Below are 26432 nucleotides of genomic sequence, written 5' to 3'. Positions count from 1 at the left end.
GAAGAGGAAGGGAATGACCAAGAGTATGACTACGAGGAAGCTATTGGCTTCGAGGACATACCGTGGCGCCACCTACGAATGACGTCACTTGTTGGACGCCGGGTCGGGTTGTCGTCTGCTACAACCCATTTCCTGTGCGTATGCGGCCGCGTGTTTTTGTGTGTGTGTGTCTGTGGCCACCGTCCCCACCCCCCCTCCTTGTGGATTGGATGTGCAAATTACCCCAAAAAGTTGCCTGCAACCCGTACAATCCGGGCGAGCAATGAGCGACTCGCTTTTTCCCGGCGACGCAGCCGCGCCCCACAGCTCGTACGCAGCCATCTAACGCCAAGGACAATGCAACTGATGCCGAGAAAAGTACGCTGTAAATTCCTCATGAAATACTGGTGACATGACATGTACGAGACTGTGTGTGCAAGGAAACACCTTGTAACAGCGACGGAAGCGCGCCGCTCACTTGTGATCTCACCGCGCGTACTGCGATCGCCTTGCCTGGTAAATGAATGACTACGTGAGAACGGTGATCGGATCGCTTCGCCGCTCGTGCTTAAAAGTGCTGCTACGATCTGCAGTTTGGCTTAAGCAGTGCCTATTTCCCCTACAATGTTTTTCACAGTTATTTCCGGATTTGATTAACGATCGCTGCTGTAGCCTGTACTCTGCACGGCTGATATGTTTACTTTTCGCGGCAACTTGTCCACAATGTATGAATGGTATGAACGCGAGTTTTCAACGCCTTCGAGCGGGTTTGGACATGGCTAGGTTTAGTTTTCATTAGGACTTCGTCGTGGGAATGTATAATTGCAACGTGGGTTCTTGTCTGTTTACAGTGAGTCTGCCTTTACGAAACTCACGATTGCTCAAGGAAGGCGAGGCTGTGTACGAGGCGAAACACGTCGTTAATGATTTGGGGTAATTGGGAGTTTCAAAATAGGAGAACCGAGCGTTGCCCCCCCCCCCCCCCCCTTCTAAGTGATAGGGGAACCCAAACGCAACACGCGCTTGCGCGACGAGAGGGCCTTCTCGAACCGCTCACCGCCGGCTTCGGATGCACGTAATCAAATGTTGGGAACTTTAGGCTTAACGTCGCGGCAGATATTTCGTTGCCGCTATCGTTACAGTTGCGAATGAGAGTCCTAATACAACTTTTCACTTCACTGTCACCCCCTTTTTTGTATGTGTAACTTTGTATCCTCAGTAAATGCCGTTTAAGTGATCTATGATCAAGATACCTGCCACGGTCTCGGCCGATGCTTGCGCGCAGGCATCATATCCTTCGGCCGCTCGCCGCACCGCGCGTGAACGGGCCGGCGGTGCCGGGATCGACCTCCGGGGACGGTCGGCGTAGATCGCGGCAGATATTTGAGCATCGCTTTTAAAACCACAGCTGATGACACTACCTAGCACAATTTTTCACCACTCTAACATCCACATTCACCGCTGTCGAATTACTTTTCCACTACTAGTGTGATTTTAAAAAGCGGCGACAAGTTGTTGCTGCCGCGACCTGCGTCGGTTCGAGCCGCTCTGTCGGCCGTGCGGTCAGGCACGGCGGGAGTGTGTGCGGAACGTTTCTGCGAGCAGTAAACGATTCATGATTTTCTGCTTTATACATTTGTTGCAAACAAGGAAAATGTAGAAACTTATCTTGGCGATCATCGTAGTCTACATTGTTGATCGGGAAAACGAGCCGCAGCTTACGCTTTGCTCGCATACGTCATACGCCACCACGCTCCGAAGAGCTCTGACCACGCTCAAGGTGTTTGTGGAGAATACCACAGTTGATACGGTTATAAAATCCCCATGACGTCAAACTGCGCTTGACGCAGTGAGAATTATAACTTCAAACGACGGAAATTAACATGAAAATACTTTAAGAACGCGCTTCCCAAGCGAAGTGTCACGCGCTGCAAGCCAACTGTGCGGCAAGATAGGAGCGGCGATCCTACAACTGAGGCTACAAGTGACGTCAAAACGATCGCAGCGCCAGCCTCTCCAGGAGTTAGACGTTGCTCGGAACGTCGGTGTACGCTCAACCTCAGGGCTATGTAACGCTAAGGCGAACAAGGGTGGTTTGTCAGCGCTTTTGACAATGGCACATTAATCACAACTCATATGAGGTGCCTATGTGTCCTCGGGAACATTCTTTTTAAAATGCACCTGATGGAATTTTGTACTGTTGTCTGACAACACTGTGCGGGAAAAACTTGACGCCACTGACCAGGTTGTTTTGTTCACTTATGCTTACTATCCAATTTCGCGTGCTTCCGTCATGCAACGAGTCTATTGTGTCACCGTCTCGAAGAAAACAAGGTATGATGATTTACGTTTACCTTTTTTGGCGAGCTCCCCCAGTCCTCAAATGACACTGATTTCATTTGGGTGAGGACGGGAGGTCGCAAAAGAATGGCTAGCAACCTGTCCCGTCGCCATAAAATAGCCTCGAGTTAGGCTTTTTTCATCGTCCGTTTTTTTATCGTCTCTTCGTGCGCTTCGTGGGCTAGCTGCTAACGAAAAGCCTTTTATGGCTTTTAATAGTACGGATAGTTTGGAGATATGGGTGCACACGTGTACATGAAAACGGTGAGTATATCGGTGAGTACAAATTTTAGCCTCGCTTTTCCTTTAAAGAATGCCCTGTCGCTACTACGATGGTGTACAGTGTACGGAAATATTTGCCGTTATACCACAGAAAATTAGTTGGAAGTCTGCGCCTGTCTTGTTTAACAAGGTGGAAATTTGGGCTGGTTGGTACATTTTTTGATGAGCGAAAAAAAAACAGCGCGAAGAACGGGACAAGGAAGGACAAACGGACGAAGCGCTGACTAACAACCAAAAATGTTGTTAGTCAGCGTTGGTTGTTAGTCAGCGCTTCGTCCGTTTGTCTTGGTTGTTAGTCAGCGCTTCGTCCGTTTGTCCTTCCTTGTCCCGTTCTTCGCGCTGTCTTGTTTAATTGTTCTCATGTATCGCCTTCGCGTTGTAATTATGCTCATTGGCTGCCAACCCTCTGATTTCAGCACTGTTATTAATAATAATAGTGCACCCGCCGCGGTGTCTCAGTGGCTAAGGCGTTGCGCTGCTGAGCACGAGGTCGCGGGTTCGATTCCCGGCCGCGGCGGCCGCTTTTCTGATGGAGGCGAACTTGCAAAAAACGCCCGTGTGTACGAGATTTCGGCGCACGATAAAGATCCCCAGGTGGTCAAAATTAATCCGGAGCCCTCCACTACGGCGCGCCTCATCGCCTGCGTTGCGTTGGCGCGTTAAACTCCACAATCAATAAATAATAATAGTGCTTTATTAACCATACACAAGCAAATGCTGAAAAGCTTTTTTCAACTAATCCACGTTGTCGGAAGTCAGAACAAAATTTGTAAGATCTTCAACTGGGATTTGTGTCACATGTGCGGATTTTAAAATGGCTAGCTTCCCCAGAGTGCAACCGACGAGGTGGTTGTAAACGTGTCTATATCAGTCTGCTTCTGTGTAGTCCTTGTAATATCATCGGTACTGGTACACGACGGTCTTGTGCGAAGGTATGTTGGCCTCAGCGTCGAGTTTCTTAGACCATATGCGTTTCACAAAGTGGCATCTTCATTCATTCATTCATTGACCCGTTCTGTTCAAAAGGGAAGTGCACAGCTTCTGATGCGCTAAATTTTATTTCCACCTCTAGGCCAACTGGGGTCATGCTTCTTCCCTGTGAGCTTCCGGGCTTCCTGCAAGGTCGCGCGTATTACAGGAAGAATCCATTCACGGCACAAGGGCAACAACGCGAACGGGCGATCCGCTGGCGCCGTCCAGCTTGAGGGGCAGCACGATGGCGTACGCTCCCCTGAAGGGAAGCCGGTCGACGGCCGCCAGGTTCTCCAGGATGAACGCGTTGACGGCGGACAGGATGCGGTGCGACGTCGTGTCCTCGGCCGCGTCCACCGACGGCGTGTCGACGCCCACTCCGAACACGCTGCGCTCCGTCGCCAGGAACGAGGCCGCTTCGGGAGCGATGGCGGGGAAGTGCTTCGTGCCGTCCGCCTCGATGCCCATGTACGCCGTGCGGTTCGGCCAGTGCTGCGAGGACAAGGGGAACACGAGGGTAGTTCCAAAGAATGCTTTGTAGAGAGCAGAGCTCACCCAAGTTGAATAACGCGGAAAGCTGAGTCGGTTGCTTCATGGTGGCTGAAATATGCGAAACCAATGGAGAAAGACGCTGCACACTGAACGAGAAAACAAGGAAAGTGACTGTCCTTGTGTTCTATTTTTGCGTGCAGCCTTTTTTCCCCCTGGTTTTGTATACTTCCAGTAATGCAAGTGCTAAGGAAACACCTCAAGAATATCTGAAACGATTTGAGCGATCTTGGAACAATTTCACACTGCGCGAAAAAAAGAACGGACGAAGGACAGGCGCCCAGAGACAACGATGGGCGCTGTCTGTGTCTCTACGCTGTGTGAAATGGTTTCGACATCGTAAGCCAGCTAACTCGCTCCACTGTCCTGCTAAGATTAAGCGAGAGTTCATTCAGAAGCTGGCAATGTTACATACAATCTTTGACTGCGTGCCAATTACGACTCAGATTCTCCGCAGCCACCAAACTACGCTGCACGTGTAGGAGATGCCGGAAGACTAGAGTTCTGTCACGAACAGCTGTGGCGATGGCGCAAAAAGAGGAAGAAATGGTTCTGGAGTTACGACGTCGTCACGTGACATGTTTGTACGTTTGTTTGAACGTCACTACTGCCCCCGCCATCATCGTGTCCCCGGGTAGCGAAATTTGGAGCGTGGACGAGATCCCAAAAGAGGCAGAAGCATGTCCATACTGCTCTTCAGTACTTGAGCTCACGTGCGTGCCGCCCAAGGAGCAGTTTTGCTGCGGATCAGCGTGCCTCTGACCATCCAAGGAAATTTTCGTGTCCGCGTAAGCAGAAAACTCCCAGGCTACTACTGGCTACACAAAGAAACATCCCATGCTATTACTGGCTGCTGGCTATACTTAGGCTGCACAAACAAATGACTGGCACCACTAGGGGTCGAACCTGGGCCCGACCAGGTGGCCCAGTGGGAGCCCGTCGTCTTGCCGACTACGCTACGCCCACACGGGGAGACGGGGAGACAGAAGGTGGTTTGGATTCAGCGTCTGGAGACGAGAAGGGGGCTTTTTGGAGGTGACAAATGAAACAAGAGCGAGGGGAGGCAGTGAAAGATATCACGCCATAGCCGCGCGTGCCGCCCTACTCCTCGCCCTTCGAAAAACGCTCCTCTCGGTTTTGCTTCTGCCGACACTGCTGTGTTGGGACGCCACCCCGAAAATCCCAGATAACGGCTGGCATAGCCTCTCGTTTCAGTCTTTTGTAGAGCACCGGGATCAGTTCTCAGCTCTGCTATAACTCTCTAATGCCGAGCGCTCGCGAGAGCGTGCCTCGCGGCCACTGCCGACCGTCCACGGTACGTGCAGGGGCTTTAACAAAAAGAAAGAAAAAAAAAAACTGGCGAAAACTTCGAGGAGCGCATCGCCTCGCGCCTCGAGTCAGTCTAGAGATGCGAGTTTTCATGAAACTTTAAAGGGCATGAAAAAAAGACAGGTTTCTTTCGTGTGTTTTTTTTTTCAGAAAAATATGACAAATTGAAAAAGGACGATTCCTCACAGACCTATAAAATTCAACACACTTCTTAAGACGGAAGCCTTAAGCCTTAGATGTCTCATTAAACTCGAAAAAAGACCGTAGTTGCTTGTGACTACACGAATGAAACCAAATTGCGGCCGCTGTAAAAAGAAAATAAATAAAATATACATAAAAATTTATTTGGGTTCGAATGAGATTTGAACCCGGGTCGCCAAGAGTCGCAGCCAAGTGAGGTAACCTCAGCCCTAACCCTGTACCGTGGCAGGATGGAGCAAGAATTATCCTGATGCATGCCGCATGACAGGGAACGTGGCGGTACCGCAAACACGGTGCAGCAGTGAAAAAGTCTTCGATAGTCTCTGGCTTTCATTTTCAAATTACTTAAAATGCCTAAGTGCCCGACGAATTTTTCCGTTTACACTGAAAAGAATATGATTATTTCATGCTGCCTCACAAAAGTCCCAGAAGAGCTTCCGCTCTCCAAATCTGCGCACGATTTCACGTGAAATCATCGATTTCAGAAAGCGTTTCCCTCATTGCAGACTCATCGCATCACAACGAATTTTCCCGGAAAGGCTCTGTTATTTCCAATGTTACCCTGGTTAATGATGATGATGAATAAACTTTGTTGGAGACCAGGTGCTGATGTTAGGGCACCCGCCCGGTGGCAGGCTTCCTTAGTCCGGGATGCCTTGGGCTATGCTGGCCATCCGTGCCCTCTCCACCAATCGTCACTGGTGTGGAAGGTCGGAGCTGGTCAGCAGCTCCACCCACTGCTCATAGGTAGGGTTGTGGTTAGGGGTGAGGGAAGGGGATTGCTGGCACTCCCATACAATGTGGTACAGGGTGCCTGGTTGGGGGCATGATTTGCTTGTGGCAGGGTATAGGGTGGGATACACAGCATGTAGCGGGGTGTTATGTGGGTAGGAGTTAGTCTGTAGTCGCCGGAAGGTAGTACCTTCATCACGAGAGAGGTTCGGATGGGGGAATGGGTATTTGCGACGCTCGTTCCTGTAGTGGGCGAGTATTTCGGCATATGTTTGCAGCGGGGTGGGTTTAACTGTTGCTTGCGATGGGGGTCCGTGGCCCTCGTGGGAAACGTCCCGGTCACCGGTGTGAATAACCGCTTCGTTACCCCCGAGGGATTCGTGACCTGGAGTCCAAATTATTTGCAGTTCTGGGAGTGGTTTCGCTTGCTGTAGAATTTTCAAGGCGGGTTGGGATATGCGTCATTTTAGGTAGTACCTGCAAACGGCTTGGCAGTCAGTAAGAATGGTTAAAAAGTCTTGGCTTGTGGCGGCAAGGGCAATGGCAACCTCTTCAGCTGCTTCGGTGGAGTTGGTGAAAACAGTCACTGCAGCGAGCTCAGTTCTTCTAGCATTGACCACGCTGGCGGCTTGTGCAGATTTGTGGGGGTATGGCGATGCATCCGTATATCGGGTGCATGGGAGGTGGTGGTATTGGTTATGAATGCTGCAGGATGAAAGCAACGCGAATGTTTTGTGGGATGCGAATTTTCTGGTCGTGGTAGGGCGGTGTAGAGTATTGAAGTTTCAAGAGCGTTGCCCTACCCGTTGGGGTTAGTTTAAGCCGTTGTATTTAAGATGTGTGGTGTGCCTCTTTAATTTCTTCCCATGTGTTGTGGACGCCAAGCTGTAGGAGTTTCGTAGTTGCGGTCTTGGGAGGGAGACCCAGGGCTATCTTGTATGCTTGCCGGATCGCTGAGTTAAGTTTAGGGATCTGGTTTGAGGGTTAGGTATGGAGCACCATATGCTATCCGGCTGATGAGGATGGCTTGTATGAGGCGAAGCGTGTCGGTTTCTTTGAGACCGAAGTGACGATGGGAGACGTTATGTATGAGGTGCATGAGCTGTGCGAGGGTCCGCTGTAGGGGGAGGATCGTTTGGGAACCAGAGCCATCCTTTGGAATGGTTAGTCCCAATATACGGAGGTAGGGGAGGTTGGAGACTGGCTGGTTGTTGATCTTTAGTTCCGGGTCGGGTATATCTTGCGCGTTTTTCCTGGTTGATTCACAATGCAAATCATCTGCATACATTCTATGTCGGAGGTTGGGGATGGCTTCCAGAAGTGGTGGGAGGTCCTTCATCGCGATATTGAAGAGTAGTGGCGAAATAACGGAGCCTTGCGGGGTCCCCCGCGGTATGGTTGTGAAGGCGTCCGAGCGGAGGTGCCCAATGCCCACTGTGGTGGTACGGTTAGTGAAGAATGCGGTGACATAGTTGTAAAGACGTTGTCCACAATTGATTGAGCTGAGTCCTCGCAGGATGGCCTGATGTGTTACGTGTCAAAAGCACCTTTGATGCTTAATGCAAGAATGGAATATTTGTGCTGATTTGACAACTTGCTCAGTATATCTTCTTTCAGCTGGAGTAAAATATCCTGAGCGGAGAGGTGCGGCCGAAAACCGAACATTGTGGGAGGAAAGTAATTGTTGTCTTCGATGTGGGGTGAGAGGCGATTGTGCACCATATGTTCGAAGAGTTTTACTACGCAAGATGTCAGGGAAATAGGTCGGAGGTTCTTGGGGTTAAGTGGCTATCCGAGTTTGGGTATCAGTGTTATGTCTGCGTGCTTCTATTGTGAAGGTAAGGTGCCTGCCATCCAGTGTTCGTTGATGCAGCTTAGTAGATTGTCGAGGGTTACGGGATCCAGATTGCGGAGGAGTTTATTGGGAATTTTGTCCTTGCCGGGGGTAGTGTTCCTGGGGAGGCTGTGCACTGCAGCTTCCATTTCAGTTATGGTGAAGGGTGCATCGAGTTCCGCATTGGAGTGGCCGGTATATGGTGGAAGTATCATGGGAGGCTGTGGCGGCGGCGCTTCAGGGGGCCGTTTTAGTTCTCTTAGCAGATCTTGTTCAGTCCCTGCATGGGTGGTTGTGGATGAGCCGTCGTAGTTGGTGTGCTGTAGACGCTTTCGATTCTTTCGTACCCATAAGAGACCGAAGTAAATGCCAGGTGCGGCGGGTTCCAAGAGTTCCTTGAAGTCTGTCGCAAAACTGCGTCCAGTTTTGCCGGCTTAGTTGGTGACCGTATGCTTCTGCATCTAGCGTGATCTGGGCTATGAGGATTCGGAGTTTTTTATTCGTTTTCCGTTTTTTCCAGCGTTTGAGCAGTACCTACGGGCATCCCACAGGTGGTGAAGGTGGTTGTCTACGACAGGGTTTTCCTGTGTGAGTGGGAATTCCTTGGTATGCTTGCCCATTTCTGTAAGTAGTGTGGTGGTTCAATCTTCCAGATTGTGGATTGGATCCGTGGGGGAGTGTTCTCTAAATTGCTTCCAATCGGTGAGGCGGGTGGTTCCAATGCGTTGATGAGTATTTTTATTGCAGGGAATTTGTAGCTATATTATGTAGTGATCACTCCCCAGCGTTTCTTCCAGGCACGTCCAAATGGCGTTCTTGATGTTGTAGGTCAGTGTTAGGTCGGGCGAGGTATCACAGGATACGCTATTTCCGATGCGAGTCGGGGTGTGTGGAACGTTGCAGAGATGGAGATGATTTTGTTGGATGGCTTCGTATAGTTGACTGCCTTTGCGGTTGTTGCGAGAAAATCCCCATGCCGTATGCTGCGCGTTAAAGTCGCCTAAGATTACTAACTTGTGTCCTCTGGTGCACTGTCTTGCTTGCTTGAATAATCGGTCAATTTCAGCGAGTGGGGCGGTGGGAGGGCTGTATATGTTGAGGATATAGAGACTAGGTATAAGTCTTTTTCCGAGGGAGCATTTGGACAAAGGTGTAGTCAGTGGTTGTAGGGAGGGAATGGAGCTGTGCTGTTTGGTTGGTTCGTACGAGGACGGCTGTTCGTGCTGTGGAGTTTGTGGCGTATGTTGCATAATCTCGGAGAGTTACTTTGTCTGTGTCGGTTTATTGTAAGGCTACGACATCAGGAAAATGTTGCTGGGTGAGGGGAATAAGTGATGACTTTTTGGTACAGAAAAATCGACAATTCCGTTTCCAAAGTATTATGGAGAATGGGGATGTTTAGGGTAAATTAGGTGGAGGGGAATGGGGAGTGGGAGTCGCCATCATTTAGAAGGGGGTGAGCTTTACCGTCGAGCTGGAAGGTAATGAGCGGTGTTTGGGTTTCTTGTGCACAACCAAATTGAAGCAACCAAAATTGGAGCAACCAAAATTGAAGCAACCAAAAAGAAGAAGCATGCTTCTTCTTTTTGGTTGCTTCAATTGCACAGAGATGTTTGTCGAGAACCTGGATTTCGGATGGGAGTTGCGAGACCATATCAAATATGAACCGCTTGAGGTCGTCTATAGTTGAAGTGAAATAGATGGTGTGGAGGATGCTGTTTCAGAGAGGGGACTGGAATGTTGTTGCATTTCAGCTGAAGGGGTGGAGTTGTTACCAGGGGGTGTACACGACGTACATGAGGCTGTGCTTTCTGAACAGGAGGAGGATTGCCGTTGTATTTGAGTGCGAAGTTGTTCCAATTCTTGTTCGAGGGTGGCGAGGTGCTTTGTATTGTAAACAAGTTGAGCGTGCAATTTCGCGTTTTCTTGTTCAAGCGCGGTGTATCGGGGGTCATTTATGGGTGTGGGGCTATTTCAGGGTAAATGGGTAGAGGTGGGAACTGTTCTAGAGCAGTGGGTGGTGTAGCAGCCACAGCTGACCAGCTCACCTGGGTTTGGGCAGGGCGCTGTCGTGGTGCCTGGCGGAAGCGGTGACCGTTGCTGATGGCACCAGGAGTATCGATGCGCTTGAGGGCCCGCTCCCACACTCGAAGAGGTGGAGGGGGTGGGCGCAATTTCTTTCGGCACTCCCTGCTAGCTGTAAGGTGATTAAGTCCGCAAAGTTGGCACACTGGTGTGCAGTTGTGATCCGTTGCGGGGTCTTTCGCGTGACACTTACCACAGGTAGATGTGTTCGGGTTTGGACACACGTCTCGCCGGTGGCCCAGTTCATCACACAGTGAGCAACATTGGACTATCGGTCGGTATGGTCTGCAGCACGTAAGGAAGCCGTAAGCTTTGATGTCAAACGGCACGTGCGGGCCTTCAAAGGTGATCACGGCAGAAGTAGAAGCTCCCAGCATACGAGCGTCGATGATTCTCGGTCCTGTTGAGGCTATGATGTTGTTCAGCTGTTCTTGCGTGGTGCCTTGGTCTATGCCATGGATAACAGGTGCGTTTTAAGGTGCCATTGTTGTGATGCAGGTTGTTTTGTGGATGAGGAGGTCAAGTTTAACTGATGGAGAAGAAGCGAGGCACGTGACGTCAGACAAGGAGAGACTATTCACGGGACAAAATTAGAAAGATACACAAATTAACTATGAGGTAATCTAATCAAACGGCTAGATGTGCGACAAGACAATGTTCTTGACTCAAAAGAGTTCCCGCTCACGCCTGGCAGTATACTCGGCGGCAGGGAGCTGTGGCGGTACACTTGATCGGTGTGATGGCTGCAGGCGCTGTCTCCTTGACGTTAACGCTGGCCGCCGCAAAGTCGGGTCCCGTGCGCTAGGCTTCGGGCGCTGCCGCGGTGCCCTTGTCGATGCCGGTGCTGCGACAGATGAGCGATTCGGCCCGGGTGCTCCGTGGCCAGTCTCGGCTGATCTGCCTCGATGTCAACGGGGAAGATGCGGCTCGCAACGTAGGTTCCCCGAACGTTCTCGTCCGGCAGGTCGCCCCTCGAACCTCGTTGGTGGTGGTGGTGGCCCGAAAAATGGCGCATACCCACTTAGAGGGATTGGCCATGAAGAGTTATGTTTTCATTACAATCAATCAAGCGAGGCAAAATAATAGAGCAGAAGAAAGAATTTGGTCTAGGTTAATGAAAGAGAGAGAGAGGAAACACGAGGAAAAAAACACAGAGAGAAGAATAGGAAAACTGTAGTAAAAATCAACCTAATCGGAATGTTTTTCCTTGCGCTCTCGTGCCACGACCGTCCGGCTTCCTCTTCCTCGCTTTTTCTTCCCACGCGATTCTTTTCGCCACCGCACGCCCACCTCGTCCTCGTCACTTCGATCTCTCGTGGCACGTGCGAGAGCATGCGTTTTAAGGTTACATTGAATCGCTCGACGAGTCCATTGCACATAGGATGATACGGTGTCGTCGTGAGCTGTTGTATAGAGAGTAATCGACTTATTTCTCGCATGAGCTCGGAGGTGAAACTTCACCCTTGGTCGCTCAAAATTTTTTGAGGTAGCCCCACTCTTGAAAACATCTGGAGCAGAGCCTCCTCACAATTGCCCCCACCGAAAGAAGTGTTTTGGGGGAAAACACTTCCGGTGAGCGGTTGGTTGGCTGGTAACAGCCCTGGATGGTACTGGTCTGTTGGCCGACACGCACTTCACTTGCAGTCACTAATATCACTACCACACTTCCACGTCCGATACTCACTTTCATCACTATCACCCTACATAGCAATGACTCACAATGCACAAAAACACTAAAAATGCACAGAAATACTGACAAACAACAGTTGTACGAACCGGAACCGTTGCATGCCCTCATTGAAGGCGGCTCAAGTAGTCCGCACCCACGTTACTATAGCTCCCTAGATATATCGAACGGAGAGGTCGTAATCTGACAAGATAAGGCTCCAGCGGAGCACCCTTGTATTCATCTGGCGAGCAGAGCTGATATACAGTAAGGGCTGGTGGTCAGTTTCGACGGTAAATTTCTTGCCGTAGAGGTAAACCTGCAATTTCTGAATAGCCCACACTACAGCTAAAAAAAAACGATAGGAACCCGTTTTTTTCCTAATGCTTTTTTCTCTCGACCACTCCCATCTATAACCTCGATGCGAATCCAGGAACGCCGCGCATGCGTCGTGCACGTATACGCGCCGCCGCTGCGCCCCAGTCGTCGTCAAGCTTCGCTACCGCGCATGTAATGCTTAGCATAAGGAACAAGGCGAAATCGATGCATATGACTATGACTACGGCTAGCACATGGCAAAGTAACGACGGAACATGTAAAAAAAAAATTTCAAACTTGTACAAATGTGTGGTGATATGTCCTTCAGTGTTCACGTAGAAAAAAATCCTGCAGCTTCGCTATGGTTCAAGCCTCGCGCGATTTAGTGCAAGCTTCGCCAGTTTTTTCCCCCTTTTATTTATGAGTTATGCGGAAGCTAGGGAATATCCCGAAATTGCAGTGCGTTTTCCTCGCGTAATTCGCGAGAGAAAAAATTGCAAATGTGGGGACGCGCGGTTTCTCTTGGCTGCTGTTTTTCCCAACTTTGGGGCTTTGCGCACTGCAAGCTGTAATTGTTCTTACTAAAATGTGTTTGAAAACAAACACTACGCCAAAATTACGAAGATTTCAGAGCAAACTTTACGTTGTGCCGAGAACAAACAATTTAGAAAAAAATCGTGAGATGGGACCAGAGGCAAGATTGTCGCTTAATTTGCCGCCCCCTATCTCGGTATCTGCAGGGACCAGGTTGGTTGATTGACCTATGCACCGCGTATCGAAATGGTTACATAAATTTTCCAGTGCTATGCAATGGCCTCATATGGTTAGAATGATGGTGACGCGAATGTCCTTTACTTATACGACGTTCCTCCCGTTTCATTCATTTTTTACTTAATAATTCACACAGCAAAACTTGTAATAGTTCTTTTCGCTTACTTAGAGTATGTTGCTGAGAACATGTACGCTCTTGTCTGTTTGTAGCTAAAAGTTTTCCCGACAAGTATTTAACTTCCGGTGACTTCTGTTGCCTGTAGCATCGGCAGATAGATGGCCGCAATAACTGTGGACGAAAACAATGTTTGCGCTTTAATAAGAAGGCCTTCTTGGCCCCGGAAGATAAGCAAGCGACCGACCTTGGACTGCCCCGTGTGGGCCACGAAAAGGCAGCCGTCAGGAAGGCGCCCATGCCGTTGCTCCCAGTCCAGGACGTCTTGCACCGAGAGCAGATATTCGGCGTTCGAGGCGACCTTGTCCTGCACGTCTACGCGTGCAACGGGGACGAACAGCAGCCTTTCGAGCGGTATCTCCGTGGCGTCCCATCCGCCCTTGTAGAAGTGCACCGGGGAGTCCAGGTGGGTCCCACCGTGGATGGCCTCCGACACGACGTCCTCCTGGAACCTGTATGGCGGCACTTGTCACACCAAGGGAATGTTTGTTCGTGCGTGCGGGCGTAGGTGATAGACGAAGAAAGTGCTTTGTTTACCGAGCAGTAAGCCCGCTGGACGTATACAGTTATGGACGATTGAAAAGCGAACATAAAAATATGAATCGGGACACGCAAAATCGAAGGATACGGTTGGTGTGGATCACATTATGCGGCGGTTGTAGGATATTTAGAAAGTCACCTTTCCATAATATGTTACTGTAATGGAGCCATGCGACAATTTTACTTGCATGGGAAGAAATTGTGCTGTTCGCGTGTTCCGGTTCATATTTTCCCGTTCGCTTTTAATTTGTTCATGACTGTACGTCTGTTTTGCTAAAAAAAGGAGGCCAAAGCAAATACGGGGCCTGCGTACAACACTGATTTTTTTCATAGCTGCTGATAGATCAGTGGAGTAGATACAGGAAAAGTAGGCAAAAAGTTCTAAGCAGGAAAACATGTAATCAGAACTCAGTACCTTTACGAAAACTTGGATCGCGCAATTAGAACAAATAACTCTAGTAATACTTAAGTCCACTTCTCGGCATTTTCGAAACGCGCAAGTGTTTCGAACCGTCCACTGCAGAGGCTATGTGTTGGGAATGTCGGCGCGGCCCCTTGTATTTAAGTCAATTGAGCCACGAGGGGGATACGTGCAAGCGATACGCTGATGCACTCGTACGTAATTTTCGGCCATGTAGGTCTAGAATCATACAAAATACTTCCAAGCACCGAAAATTCTCGCTACCCGTGATTGCTAACGATAAGCCCTTGTTAACGATAACGATAACGATAAATCCCATGTTGAAATCCCAAATCCAAGTTAACCCCAAATTAACCCAAGTCAAATCCCAAATTCAAGTTGGGGTAAATCCTAAATTCAAGTTACCGATAAATCCCATGTACGGAATTCGAAGTGCTACATTTGTTTGCAGTTCCTTACTGATCAATATGTTTCCAATTTTTCTCGACTCTCACCTACTAACCACTGTGTTCCGCCTTTCTAACAACGCCCACTTCGGCTCAAAAATTTGTCCCGTTTAAACAATCGCTTATACAACTTCACTGTGTTCACTGCTCCTCGAACTTTTCACCGGTCACCAATGAAAGACGCCGCAGATCTACTTTATGCACCGGTGATGTTACTGCGGAGGAGTAGGAGGAATAAACTTTATTGCAGTATGCAATTTAGGGGCGGGTGGTGACCACTGGGCGCAGCCCATCGGTGACTTCGGCAGCACGGTCCACCAAAGCTTTCTGGACCCCGGGGTCAGAGCCGCTCAACGCCACCTCCCATTGATCAACAGAATGGATTAGAGGTAAGGGGTTTCGAGGGCACGCCCACATAGCGTGGCAGATGGTGTCGACATCTCTGCAGTGGGGCATAGGGGTGATGGGTACTGATCGGGGTATATGCTATAAAGGTGCGCGCGGCACGGAAGGGTATTAGTTTGTAGGAGCCGCCACAAGCGTTCTTCCTTTGTAGAAAGTGAGGAGTAGGCTGGGGGGTATTCCTAGCGGAGGAGGTGGTAGTGCGCGGAGATAGCCGCGTACGTAATAAGGCTATCTCGAGTGAATTGCGCTCCGTGGTTAGGGGTAACAAAAGGGCTGTGACCTCCCGTAGAACAACGTATACTAACGCTGGATAATGCACCCGTGACGCACTACACAGCTGCCTCGCCGTGAACGAACAACGCAGGCGTTATAGCTTGACTCACAGCACGGACGCCACTTAACTATGCAATCTATAAACCCTAGCAAAACACGTCAAGAGCAGCCATAACGATGCCCTGAAAAAACAACTAATGCTTTTTTTCAGAAGTCCAAGCTTTGAAAGTCACCAAGTTATGGCTATAGCTGCTCGACAACGTCTTGCCCAGGTTTATGTGCAGCAAGGTTTGCGTCGCGTGCACGCCAGTTAGTTTTCTGGCAAAACTCTAGTTCCTTGAGGAGTACTTGTAATATGCTTAAAAACTGCCGGGCAGGGTGTTGTAACAATAAATGGGCGGCTTGAAAAAAAGTTTCTCAAGCGAAGTGCTTCTTCGTTTGCACTGGTTTTACGCGAGGTCGCATTTTTGGACTCATTTGTTCAATACCAAGCGGCTACAACACTTAGTTCTTTTTTTCCCCAAAATGTATAGTGAAAACGATTTCCACCTATGGGAAAACCGGCGGCCGTCTTCGAAAAATGATCGTACCACCTCAGAACGGCACCACCTGAGGCATCCGGGACGAAGCGTGTAATGCCGCTTTGCGGTAGGGTGCATCCAAACGCGGTGGTAGATCAGAATTGCCTTTTCGTCGCCTGTTTCTAGGACAATCACACAGAGTTGACTTAGAGTGCATGGGGGGCGCAATGAAATAGTCCACACTCCCACTAGCCGCAGCATCGCGCGCTTTGTTCTGAATACGCCACTGAGTGGCGCCGCGTTGTCAGGTGGTCATCTTTACAAAACGGCCGCTGGCTCTCGTATACAGAGCCAAATCGTTTTTGTTCGACTTAAAGATTAGCAAGAAAGTAATGTCGCCGTTCTTGGGGTTAAGGAGAATAGGCCGAAAATTAGGCCCTTGGTATCTAAAGTATAAGCGCGAGCAAAAGAATGGCTGACAGGAATTTTTCTTAAGACGTTGTCTTTACAGGCCTCCTGCGCTGCCCTGGGGGCGCTGCGCAAGCGGCTTCCGGGCAGTAGTACAAAGCTGCGCGGGTCCCATAGGATCCCGTGTTGACAGAAGCGAAATGAGCTCGATGCTCCCGATTGTTTTGCGACATGGTCACCAGCTCATCTCCGACGCGTCCGATCTCGTCTGGCAATCAACTTGCCATTAGGGGAAAAAGCTTTGCAGCGCTAAACACGTTTACAGCGCCGACGAAAGTGCCGGGACCGTGACGGCGCTCTGCCACTCGCAGGTTCACCGATCGATGGTCGTATGAAGTGAAATTTGAAGTGAAACTTCTAGTTTAAACTAATCCCCTAGGTGACAAAGACTTCTCAAAAACAGAAAAAAAAACAAGAGTGACGCAATCAGCTATAATCGCCAGCGCACCGCAACAGGCTCGCCTGTTGCGGTGCGCCGCTCTTTTGCGTACCTGAACACTTGCGTGCACTTTCATTAAACAAAGCTCGTTTGCGTCACCGTTACGAATACATGGTGCACCGTTAGCTTGCCGTTTTGTTGCGTGTCTCAGTGACAAAATTCCGCGACTGTCAGAAGCGTGAAATCGGCTTTGCGATTCCGAAATTAGTGGCCGCTAAACAAAGTGGTCGGGCGAACTGAGAGGCCGCTCACTTTCCTTGTTTGCTATCCTTTCACTTAATTACGCTCTTGCAGCATAGATTTCCAGTTCGCACTTAATAATCTAGAATGAGGGTCAGCAACGTTTTGAATTGTAGGGCCGAGTTGCATGCAGCCGACGCGGCGGAGGGCTGGACGGCAAATCGGGTGCGAGGGGGAGGGGTGCTTTGAATACAAAGAGAAAAAAATCAGCGAATTTCCAATAATATTTGACAATAATCTGGCGAAGTGTGAAGATGGGGGGCAATTCAACTGGAAGACACAAATTCTCTGTTCTTGTCTCGCTGTCTAACTCCATTTGAGGTCAAAACTGGCGTGTCGGCGTTCAGATTGTTAGCGACGACCCCTGCACTAGAAGATAACCAACACAGTCAGTGATGATCGTATGTAAATATTCTGGGCCCCGCGCCGTGTATGCGTCTGTGTTATGTTATGCTGTGTTATGTAATGTTATAGAAGTACACATCTCTGCAGGCAGCGGGAGTGCGATTTGGTGCTTGTTGTGCGTCCTTTAATAGCGCTTAATTTATTTATTTGACGCTATTGCCTCACCTACTCGTTGTATACATGTACCCTGCCGTTCATAAATGGTGCGGCGCAAAACATTACGAAAGAATCATTTAGTTTGCGGAAATACGAAACAAACTTTCCACTCGTTTCCAAGGCGGTGCCAGGCCAGCAATGTCAGCTTCCGCTGAAGCAACATTTTGCAGTTACCTCAGGATATAGGATGAGCAGCGTTCCGTGTTTATGCTACTCGTGAACTTTCCTTTGTCGACCGCACGCAAGAAGAAAAAATTACGCCCACCTCCCCTCGCGGGAACCCTGGTGTGACCGTCGACCGAAAGGCCGCCGGAGAGCGGCACACCGGTTATATGCGCAGCGCGCCCGAAGGAGAGGAGGCTGTGGAGAGAGAGAGAGTGCCGCGGCTATGACGCAACACAATCCAACACAATCCACTTTAATCCAAATCCAATTCAATCCAATCCAATCCAAGCCAAGCCAAGCCAAGCCAAGCCAAGCCAGCCCAATCCAATCCAATCCAATGCCCCTCGCGAGAGAGTGTTCGCTATCGGAGAGGAGAGGGGGAGAGTGGCTGCGGACAACGGACGCACGCGGACAACAACGGACGCACGCAGGAAGGACAGGGCCGCCGACAAGAGATGCTCTGAGCGTCGCATCTGAAAAACGGCAACTGTCGTCAAGTAGTTAAACCACCCGACCTGGCGATACTGTTGTGAAATAAGTGGATATCCTTCTCTCGTGCCCCACTATCATCATCAGAAGTATGTTCAATTAAAGGCATCATCGGGAGGGGCTCCGCGGCTCGTCCCTTTCTCCACACATTTTGGTGCCGTGAAACCCGGGAGAAGGGACCTCCAGAGGTGAGCTGCAGCGAGCGTATTTCGCTTGTGTTCGACCGCCTTCTTACCTCTGGAGATTGGGAATGAAGCCGCACAGGAAGCCTCCAACTCGGAGAACAGCGGGGCAGCCTTAGAAGAAGAAGGTTGAACGAACCCAGCAACAAGAGATATCTGCCCGACACAGCACGAGATGTCCGTGAGAGGAGACATGACCGACGCGGAGACGACGCCGACTTCTGCCTTCTGAGCCCGGTCGCCAGCTCTAACAATGGACGCGACGCTGGACCGGACCATGGAGGCAAATCTCGAAAGGCGGCGCATCGTCTGACTAGAAATCACGACAATCATCGGCCAAGTTGAAGACCTCCTCCCGGTGACAAGACCATCAATTAGTGAGTTGAGTGAGCTTGCTACCAAGTTAACAGTACATCACGACGAACTGCGCCAGATTAACCGAGAAGTGGAATATTGTGTAGACATTGATAATCTGGAGGCCGAGTATGAAGACGCATTCAACTTTGACTACCTAGTTTTTATGGCAAAATCCAAGATTGAACTTACAATAGTTGAAACAAAGAAAGCCCGTGAAAACCTAATTGCTTCTCTCAAAGAACGAGTTCGCGCCGAACGCAGGGAACGCCGGGATAATCAGACCAGATATTTGGAAAGTAGCAAAACTTCACATGCAAATCAAACTCATGGAGCGGAAAATGATGACGGACGACAAGAACTGAACAGGAATTTCCAATATATTACCCCAATGGAAGCCAACGGTCTTGTAAATTCTCCCGAAGAAACTGGAAGCGAGGGAGAGACAACCACCACTACGTTCATGAAGCGAAAGGCAATGATTTCTGCCAGGACCGGACTTGCGCATACTATGGAAACCACCAGCGACTTTGACATCGATTACCGGACACCGAAGATGCCCCAGGAGAAGCCTTGTGAAGGAGAAACAGTGCTCCAAGAAACCAATGATACAGAATGCAAAAGTATGAATCCCATGATGTTTGACAGTGATTTTCCTGGCGAAAAGAAAAGGATATCTTCGTTACAACCTCGCGTACTTGGTCCTCCATTGCTCAAACGTAAGGCAGTGAGAAAGCAGCACGTGAGAAAGAAAGGCGACACTGCTAGAATTAACCGTTCAAGGACAAAGGACCTCAACGGCGGTGGTCTCAATTTGCCACTGCTGGATAATAATCACCAGTGCCAGCTAATGTTGAGGGTACGAAGGAAGAATCTTCTCCTTCTTGCAAGACGACGCACAGTGAAACACAACTCAAAGCGCAGAACTGCAACAGCAGCTAACACTAGAAACCGAACCGTGCGCTCTGAAAAGAGCCGCTACGAGAGTACGACTCACGTGCACCCGGCTGCTACAAGGAAAAATACTTGTGCAAAAAGGAAGAAATACCTGCAATCCGGACAAGCAAAAGACTGCATCAAGGGGCTGCAGTAGCTTGGTTCACAGGTCCACGAAAGCCAAAGCATTGTTCCCATCGATGGAGGTGGAAGCCGACATGTGTTGAACTTTTTTTGGCCCACTCGGACATGAACTTAGCTCTCCATGGACTGAACAATTTCTCGGACACGAACCATACTCATTGTCGCGCGGGGGAGGATGTTGTGAAATAAGTGGATATCCTTCTCTCGTGCCCCACTATCATCATCAGAAGTATGTTCGATTAAAGGCATCATCGGGAGGGGCTCCGCGGCTCGTCCCTTTCTCCACAACTGTCCCACGCCGCGACGACCGCGACAGCTCGCTCAAAAGAAAGCCGATAAATAGGCTTCTTTCCGCGGATATTATTTTGTTTAGCCTCTGCAACTACTTTAAGGGCTATTTCATACAGTATGCAGTCATTTAAACGAAGCACAAAGCGATTAAACTAAGTACACCCAACTTTCACTCTAGCTTGTAATTGAAAACACATGGAGGGCGGCGAGGGTCGTCTGCTTTTATACTACCCAGAGGCGTCGGCCGCTAGGGGCGCTGCATGTCGCTAAAACTCCAGCGCAGGAGCCCTATTGCTGCAACACCATAAACGTGCTCTCCCGGCTTTAACAAAATTTCTTCCATAGTTGGCAAACACTTTCAGATAGTTGTACAGTCAAACCCGGATATATCGAACTCGCAAAAAACGGTCATTAGTTCGATATATCGTATAATTCGATATATAATGTGTAAAGAATTTGACAATGCACAGAACGTACCTCATCACTAACTGTTGTTTACTTGCAAGATACATGCTCCGCGGGCACACTAGCGCGAGAAATAGTCTCCGATCTTCTTTTGCTTCATCATTTTCGAAGCATTGTTGAGCACACACTTTTCAACATTGTCAAGTGACTCGAAACAGCTGAGCCCACAGCCTTCTATTGCCGCGCAGTGGCGGCGAAGAACGCTCAGCGCGTGAAGAGCATCGGAACATGGGGGCGGGGCGGAACTCGTCGAGTCCTCACAGTTGCTGTCATCGGCGGGGCCTTCCGTAGCTAGATCGGCAACGATGTCTTTATCGGCGAGCTCTCCGGTAGTTTCAACATCGTCATCGACGGACACAAAGTTTTGTGGAAATTGGCAGGTTCTGCCGCTTCACAGCAGCCATCGCAAATGGGGCAGATGAACAAGGCGTACCGATGCGTCGTCAACCGCGAAAACACGAAAAGGGAAGCATGCGTAGAAGCGAGGGGAGAGAGAGCCCGCCGCGCGAGACTGGCGAGACACGGGAGAGGCTGTCAGAGCCAACGTTACTAGAAGCGAGCGAGAGCGCGAGCGCTTGGGCTAAGTGACTTTTCAAACTGGGGGAGGAGGCGTAGGCAGCTCGCCCAGCTGCCGCGCGGGAAAGCCAACTTCGGGGGCAATCTTGCGCTGCCGAAGTTCGATATATAGGTTGCGGCTGCCTTTTTTGTTCGATGTAGCCGTACTTTTTGCTATATATTCTCCCGGTAACATTATAGTGCACAATAATTGTTCGATATATGGGATAATTCGATGTAAACGGGTTCGATATAGTCGGGTTTGACTGTACTCGACAAGTAGAACATTTAAAATCCAGCTCGGTCCCATTTTTGTCGTCAACTTGGGGAAATCAGGCCTTATTCGCGATCAGAACGATCCGGCTGGATTGGCAAAAGAAGCTAAACTGTGGATAATACTGCGGGGACACACGTAACACAGATGTGGAGAATGCATGCCCCCAGTATTGACCATTGGGGTTATCGGTACTCTTCAAGGAACGTTGAAAGTTGGTACATACGGATCTCTCGCAGTAGATTTTTTTTCTGCGGTGAAAAGATAATGGCCTACCTGTATACCTATAATATGGCAGATTGCTTCACCGCTATGGAACATATCAAAATGTCGCTCTTTTCAAGTTAGCTCAAGGCTAAACAGAGGTAGGACTTGACATTAAATATCTGACTAGGAAAGATAGAGGCACAGGAATCGAAGCTTTATCAACCGGTCAGCAGAGGTAATTTCATAACAGCAGATTCTCGAGAGCTCACACCCTGTCTCCTTGAACTATGAAGTCTCACCGCAAAACTGATTAATTCTACGTCGAATGTATACTTCTCTGGATTTACAATTTTAACTTAAGTCAGTTGCGTAAGGCAAATTCGGACTATACGCACGCTGGACCACGGTTGTGATGGGATTTCTGGTGGAAGCAACAAACGGCAACGCCCGTGTGCCAAGATTCTGGCGCACGTTAAAGATTCCCTAGTGGCCTAAATGAATCCGTGGCCCTCCAGTAGAGCGCGCCTCCTGCCCAAGCGCAGCGCGTAAAATTTCTACACATATTTTTAAATGTAGTCAAGGTGAGACTACAAAAAAAGAACAGAAAGAAATGTAAAAAAGTTACGCACTGTAATTCTGTAATTTTCTTGGCGCTCTTTGCCCTCGTTGGCCTCCCGCCACGAAACCTCAATAATCATTGTCTAGAATTCCACCACTGTGTAAGCGTTCTCACGCCACTCCTCTTCACTGCGAATTTTATTGCGTAGCATTTTTCACCGAGTACCCCCCCCCCCCCCACTTCTCGCCAGGACCGCGTAACGCCGTGCATTTTCACAAAAATTCAGATTTCGCGGAAGTTCCACCTTTAATCGTTAGAATAGCCGAAATGGAGATAATTGGTAGAACAAGATTTCGAAAAACCTAAAAATAAGGCAATTATAAAAAAATAGTGAAAATGGCGAACAGTGTAACGCCCTGCACTTCCACAAAAATGCAGATTGGGTCCGTGCGGTGGCTGACGTGAACGCCACTGATAACGTCGGGGAATAATGAAAATGCAGCTCGCCAAAAGAAATGACTGGCCGCACGGCTCACGGTAGTGGAGTGTACTCGGAGAGGTATGAGAACGCCTTCGCTCTCACCCACAAATCGTAAGGTCTCTTTACGAGTCACTTCCCCTGCGCATTCGTGGGGTAATCGACAACGACGGCAACTTTGCACACACCTAGTCGGCTTGCGGTAAATCACTCGCTGCATCTTCTATATTCCTCTAAGAAGCGAATAAACCATCGCGGTTGTTTTCAGTGCTTGATATCAACTGCGCTCGTTCGTCACATAACAGCCAGCACTGTTTCTTTATGACAGACTTGTCTAAATGCCTATTTTATTTACAGGCAGTAAGATAAAAAAAAGAGTGCCAGACAAAGTAAAAGAATAAACGGCGCCGTTGTGCGAGATTAAGCGCCTGTTACACGCTTCCGACCACTGCCACAAATCATGCCCCTCGCTCGGAGCACCGCGCAAGACGCTGGCGGGTGCCCCATTCTAGATAAACGAAGCGCTGCGGCGGAGATCAAGAAAACTGACATGCATTGACGAGACTAGAACGCGCATGCGCCCTCACCTATCTCGACAGCAGTCGCTCGGCCGGAAGGCGTCGCGCCGATAGGTATCGCGCAACGCTCCCTTGGTCAGATTTATTTTGTGACCGACAGTACCTATGTGTGTGCGCGCGCGGCGCTACACTGTACTTCGTGATTCACTGCCCTTCGCAACCAGTATACCCCTACTTCATCGCTTATTTCTTATCTTTGTCGCGCTGTACTTCCAGTGCATTGCCCAAGGATGGATATATATATATATATATATATATAGTGCTGTGGGTGTGCACACCGAAATAAATAAATAAATAAATACTGGGCATGGCGAACTGTGTAACGCCCTGCACTTACACAAAAATACCGATTTTGCGGAAGTTCCACATGTAATCGTGATAACGGCGTAAATGGGGATAATTAGTCGAACAGAATTTTGAAAAACCAGAAGATAAGAATAACGAAAATGCAAGGACGCTCGGACTTAAAGGTAGCGAAGTTGTACGCAACCTTCACGTCCATCACGGTGGTTTAAGTCCACAATCACCGCCGATTTGCTTAATTCGCTGCCACAACGACCTTTACTCCATCATTGTTGCTATAAGGGTGAGCTGCCTTCATTTTTTTGGAAGTGCTTATTGGACATCACCTTTGGGGAGTTTGGGGGTCGTACGCCATGACGTGTCTTCCTCGTTCCGAGCAAATGCTGCCACGATTACGGGGACGCCAGAGGTTTTTTTTTTTTTTATATATTTTTGGCTAATCGTGGCGAACCTCCCTAAGCGGGTATACGCTTGGTGTCACAAACATGCGCCAGGGAGATCATTTCCAAACGCTTCGCTGCACAGGGCACCCACGTGACATGTCTGTTCACGCGATGGAGAGCGGCGATTTCACGTGGTCATTGGCTGCGACCCAAATCTAAAACGACCTAAAGCATACCAAATCACCATTAACAAAACCAACGCACAGACTTGAGTTTTGAAAAAATAAATATAGAAAAAAACTTTAGGAATGAAAAAAAAAAACAGAACTACACCTGCCGGGGCTCGAACCCAAGCCGTCAGCGCCAGTACTGGTGTGATAAAATTTTGAAAAACTAAAAAATAAAAAAAATAAAAAAAAACTTATTGAAAATGTCAAAACGTATAACGCACGGCATTTCCAAAATAATGCAGATGTCGCGAAAGTTCTACCTGTAATTGTTTTAATAACGCTAAAGGAGACATTTGGTCAAACGAAATTTTGAAAAGCTAAAAACAAAAAAAATATAAAACAATTAAGAAAACTGGCGAACCGTGTTTCCACCCTGCATTTTCACAATAATGCAGATTTCGGGCACGTTCCAAATGTAATTGTTATAATAACGCAAATGGAGATAATTGGTTCGACGAAATCTTAAGAAACTAAGAAAAAGAATAATATTGAAAAATAACGGAAAAGAGCAAAACGTATAACGCGTGGCATTTCCACAATAATGCAGATTTCGCGAAAGTTTCCCAGTTACTTGTTATAATAGCGTAAAGGGAGATAATTGGTCGAACGAAATTTTGAAGAACCAAATAATAGGAAAAATAAAATATATTTCCGGAAAATGGCGAACCGTGTAATGCCCTGCATTTCCGCAATCGTGCAGATTTGAGAAAGTTCCCCCTGTAGTCGTTATAATAGTGTAAATGGAGATAATTTGCCGAACAAAGTTTTGAGGAAAAAAAAAACAAATATACGAAAAAATACGGAAAATGGCAAACCGTATAACGGCCTGCATTTCAACAATAATGCAGATTTCGCGGAAGTTCCACTTCGAATCGTTATAATAGCGTAAATGGAGATAATTGGTTGGACAGGATTTAGAAAACCCAAAAACTTTGGCTGTAAAAACTCGCACTCAAGACAAGTGCCATAAGAATGCTGCGCATTAGTCGATAATTCTCTGAATTCCTGCAGAATTTTTGTTGTTTCCCTGTTAATTTCTTTATACCAGTAATCTACATTGTAACTATTATGACGATTAAATGTGTTAACTTCGCAAATTATGCGTTTTTATGCGAATACAGGGCATTAAACAATTGGAGCACTTGGATGCTCGACAAAGAATGTGCAAGCATAAGAACAAAGACATGTTTAAGAGGAAAAATGTATGCGAGTGAGAAACACATAGTGACTCTAACGAGTGACGGGACAACTCTTTTAATTTTTTTTTTGCATTTATCCTGGCTGCTTTAGTCCAGCGGCTCGACACCTTGACCTTCGGGCGCTATTTGGCCAGGTAGGTTGCGATTTTGCATTTTGGTCTAATCCGAAAATTTATCCGCGTGCGTAATTAGGCAGCTATTCTAATTTCTGCTTAGTAGCTTTTCAGATGATGGCTTAAATGACGTGTAAAAGTAGTTTTTAAGACACAATGCTTGAAATATATTCGTAACATCAAAATTCCTTACTTGATAAGCTTTGATCGCGAGCAGTCTGCCATATTTATTCTAAGACCTTAAAGTCCTGCACCTTCACGCCTTCACGCACGTTCCCGATCACAGCGGGATATTTTGCTGCACATCCTGGCTTAAAGGATACCACAATTCGCACTGCAACACAATAAGTCTGCACGCGCGAGGCGAACAGGAAAGCAAAGAGCATGCGCACCATCCGGCCTGGGTGTCGTTGTAGATGGTTACGTTGAGCCGGTAGTCCGCCTGGTCGTCCCAGTAGATAGTACGGTCGTTGAAGCGGTAGGACAAGTCCACGACTTTGTAGTTTTGCCACAATGGTGCGCCAATGGTTTTCTGGGGGCAATTTTCTTCCTGATGTTTTGCCACTGTACATGCTGTAAATAACAGGCGAGAAATAACGTCCAACAGCATTTCAGAAAGTTGTTGATATAACCGCCGCGTTGAGATATTAGAGCTTGAAGCGTCCCTTGACGCGCTTCGGCGCAAGTATTCCTTCTTCCCTGGACCGCGCGAGCTTTAAGTCGCTGCGATATCTGAGGTACGCAGCGAAAGCCTGGGTATACATGCGACCGATAACACCGCTAGATTAGATGTCGGCGACCACTCGTAGCTATGCGGACGGCACGCTCCGACAACACCTGACAATCTGGTTATGAGTGCGCGGAGTGTCTGCGGTGCAGTGAACTTGGGCATTGCTGCTAAATGTATAATTTTCCTTATGCTCAATTTTATTTGCAAATGGGTCCACGTGAAAACAGGTACTCTCTTCTCGCAGGCTTTT

At 48.5% G+C, this 26432-nt stretch overlaps 1 protein-coding gene across 1 annotated transcript; it reads right to left on the bottom strand.

The window, feature by feature from the left end:
- Positions 1-3640: 3640 nt before the first annotated feature.
- Positions 3641-26198, bottom strand: LOC144173910 (isatin hydrolase-like). Its single transcript, XM_077702235.1, has 3 exons — positions 25845-26198; positions 13421-13685; positions 3641-4065 (listed from the first exon to the last, which is right to left on the bottom strand). The coding sequence occupies exons 1-3, from the start codon at positions 26060-26062 to the stop codon at positions 3751-3753; spliced, it is 798 nt and encodes a 265-aa protein (XP_077558361.1). The 5' UTR covers positions 26063-26198; the 3' UTR covers positions 3641-3750.
- Positions 26199-26432: the final 234 nt, after the last annotated feature.

The sequence above is a fragment of the Haemaphysalis longicornis genome, unplaced genomic scaffold, assembly GCF_048455015.1.
Source record: "Haemaphysalis longicornis isolate Haplotype H1 unplaced genomic scaffold, Haemaphysalis longicornis Haplotype H1 scaffold_3, whole genome shotgun sequence".
NCBI lineage: Eukaryota > Metazoa > Arthropoda > Arachnida > Ixodida > Ixodidae > Haemaphysalis > Haemaphysalis longicornis.
Note: the sequence above shows the minus strand (reverse complement) of the source record. Positions and strands in the feature narration are given on the sequence as shown.

What these genes read in the sequence shown, in the direction of transcription:
- LOC144173910 (XM_077702235.1), bottom strand. Translation starts at nt 26,062, where the DNA reads ATGCTGTTGGACGTTATTTCTCGCCTGTTATTTACAGCATGTACAGTG. An exon ending in AACGACACCCAGGCCGGATG is followed by an intron (nt 13,686 to 25,844) that starts GTGCGCATGCTC and finishes GCCGCCATACAG; the next exon opens with GTTCCAGGAGGACGTCGTGT. An exon ending in CCCACACGGGGCAGTCCAAG is followed by an intron (nt 4,066 to 13,420) that starts GTCGGTCGCTTG and finishes TTGTCCTCGCAG; the next exon opens with CACTGGCCGAACCGCACGGC.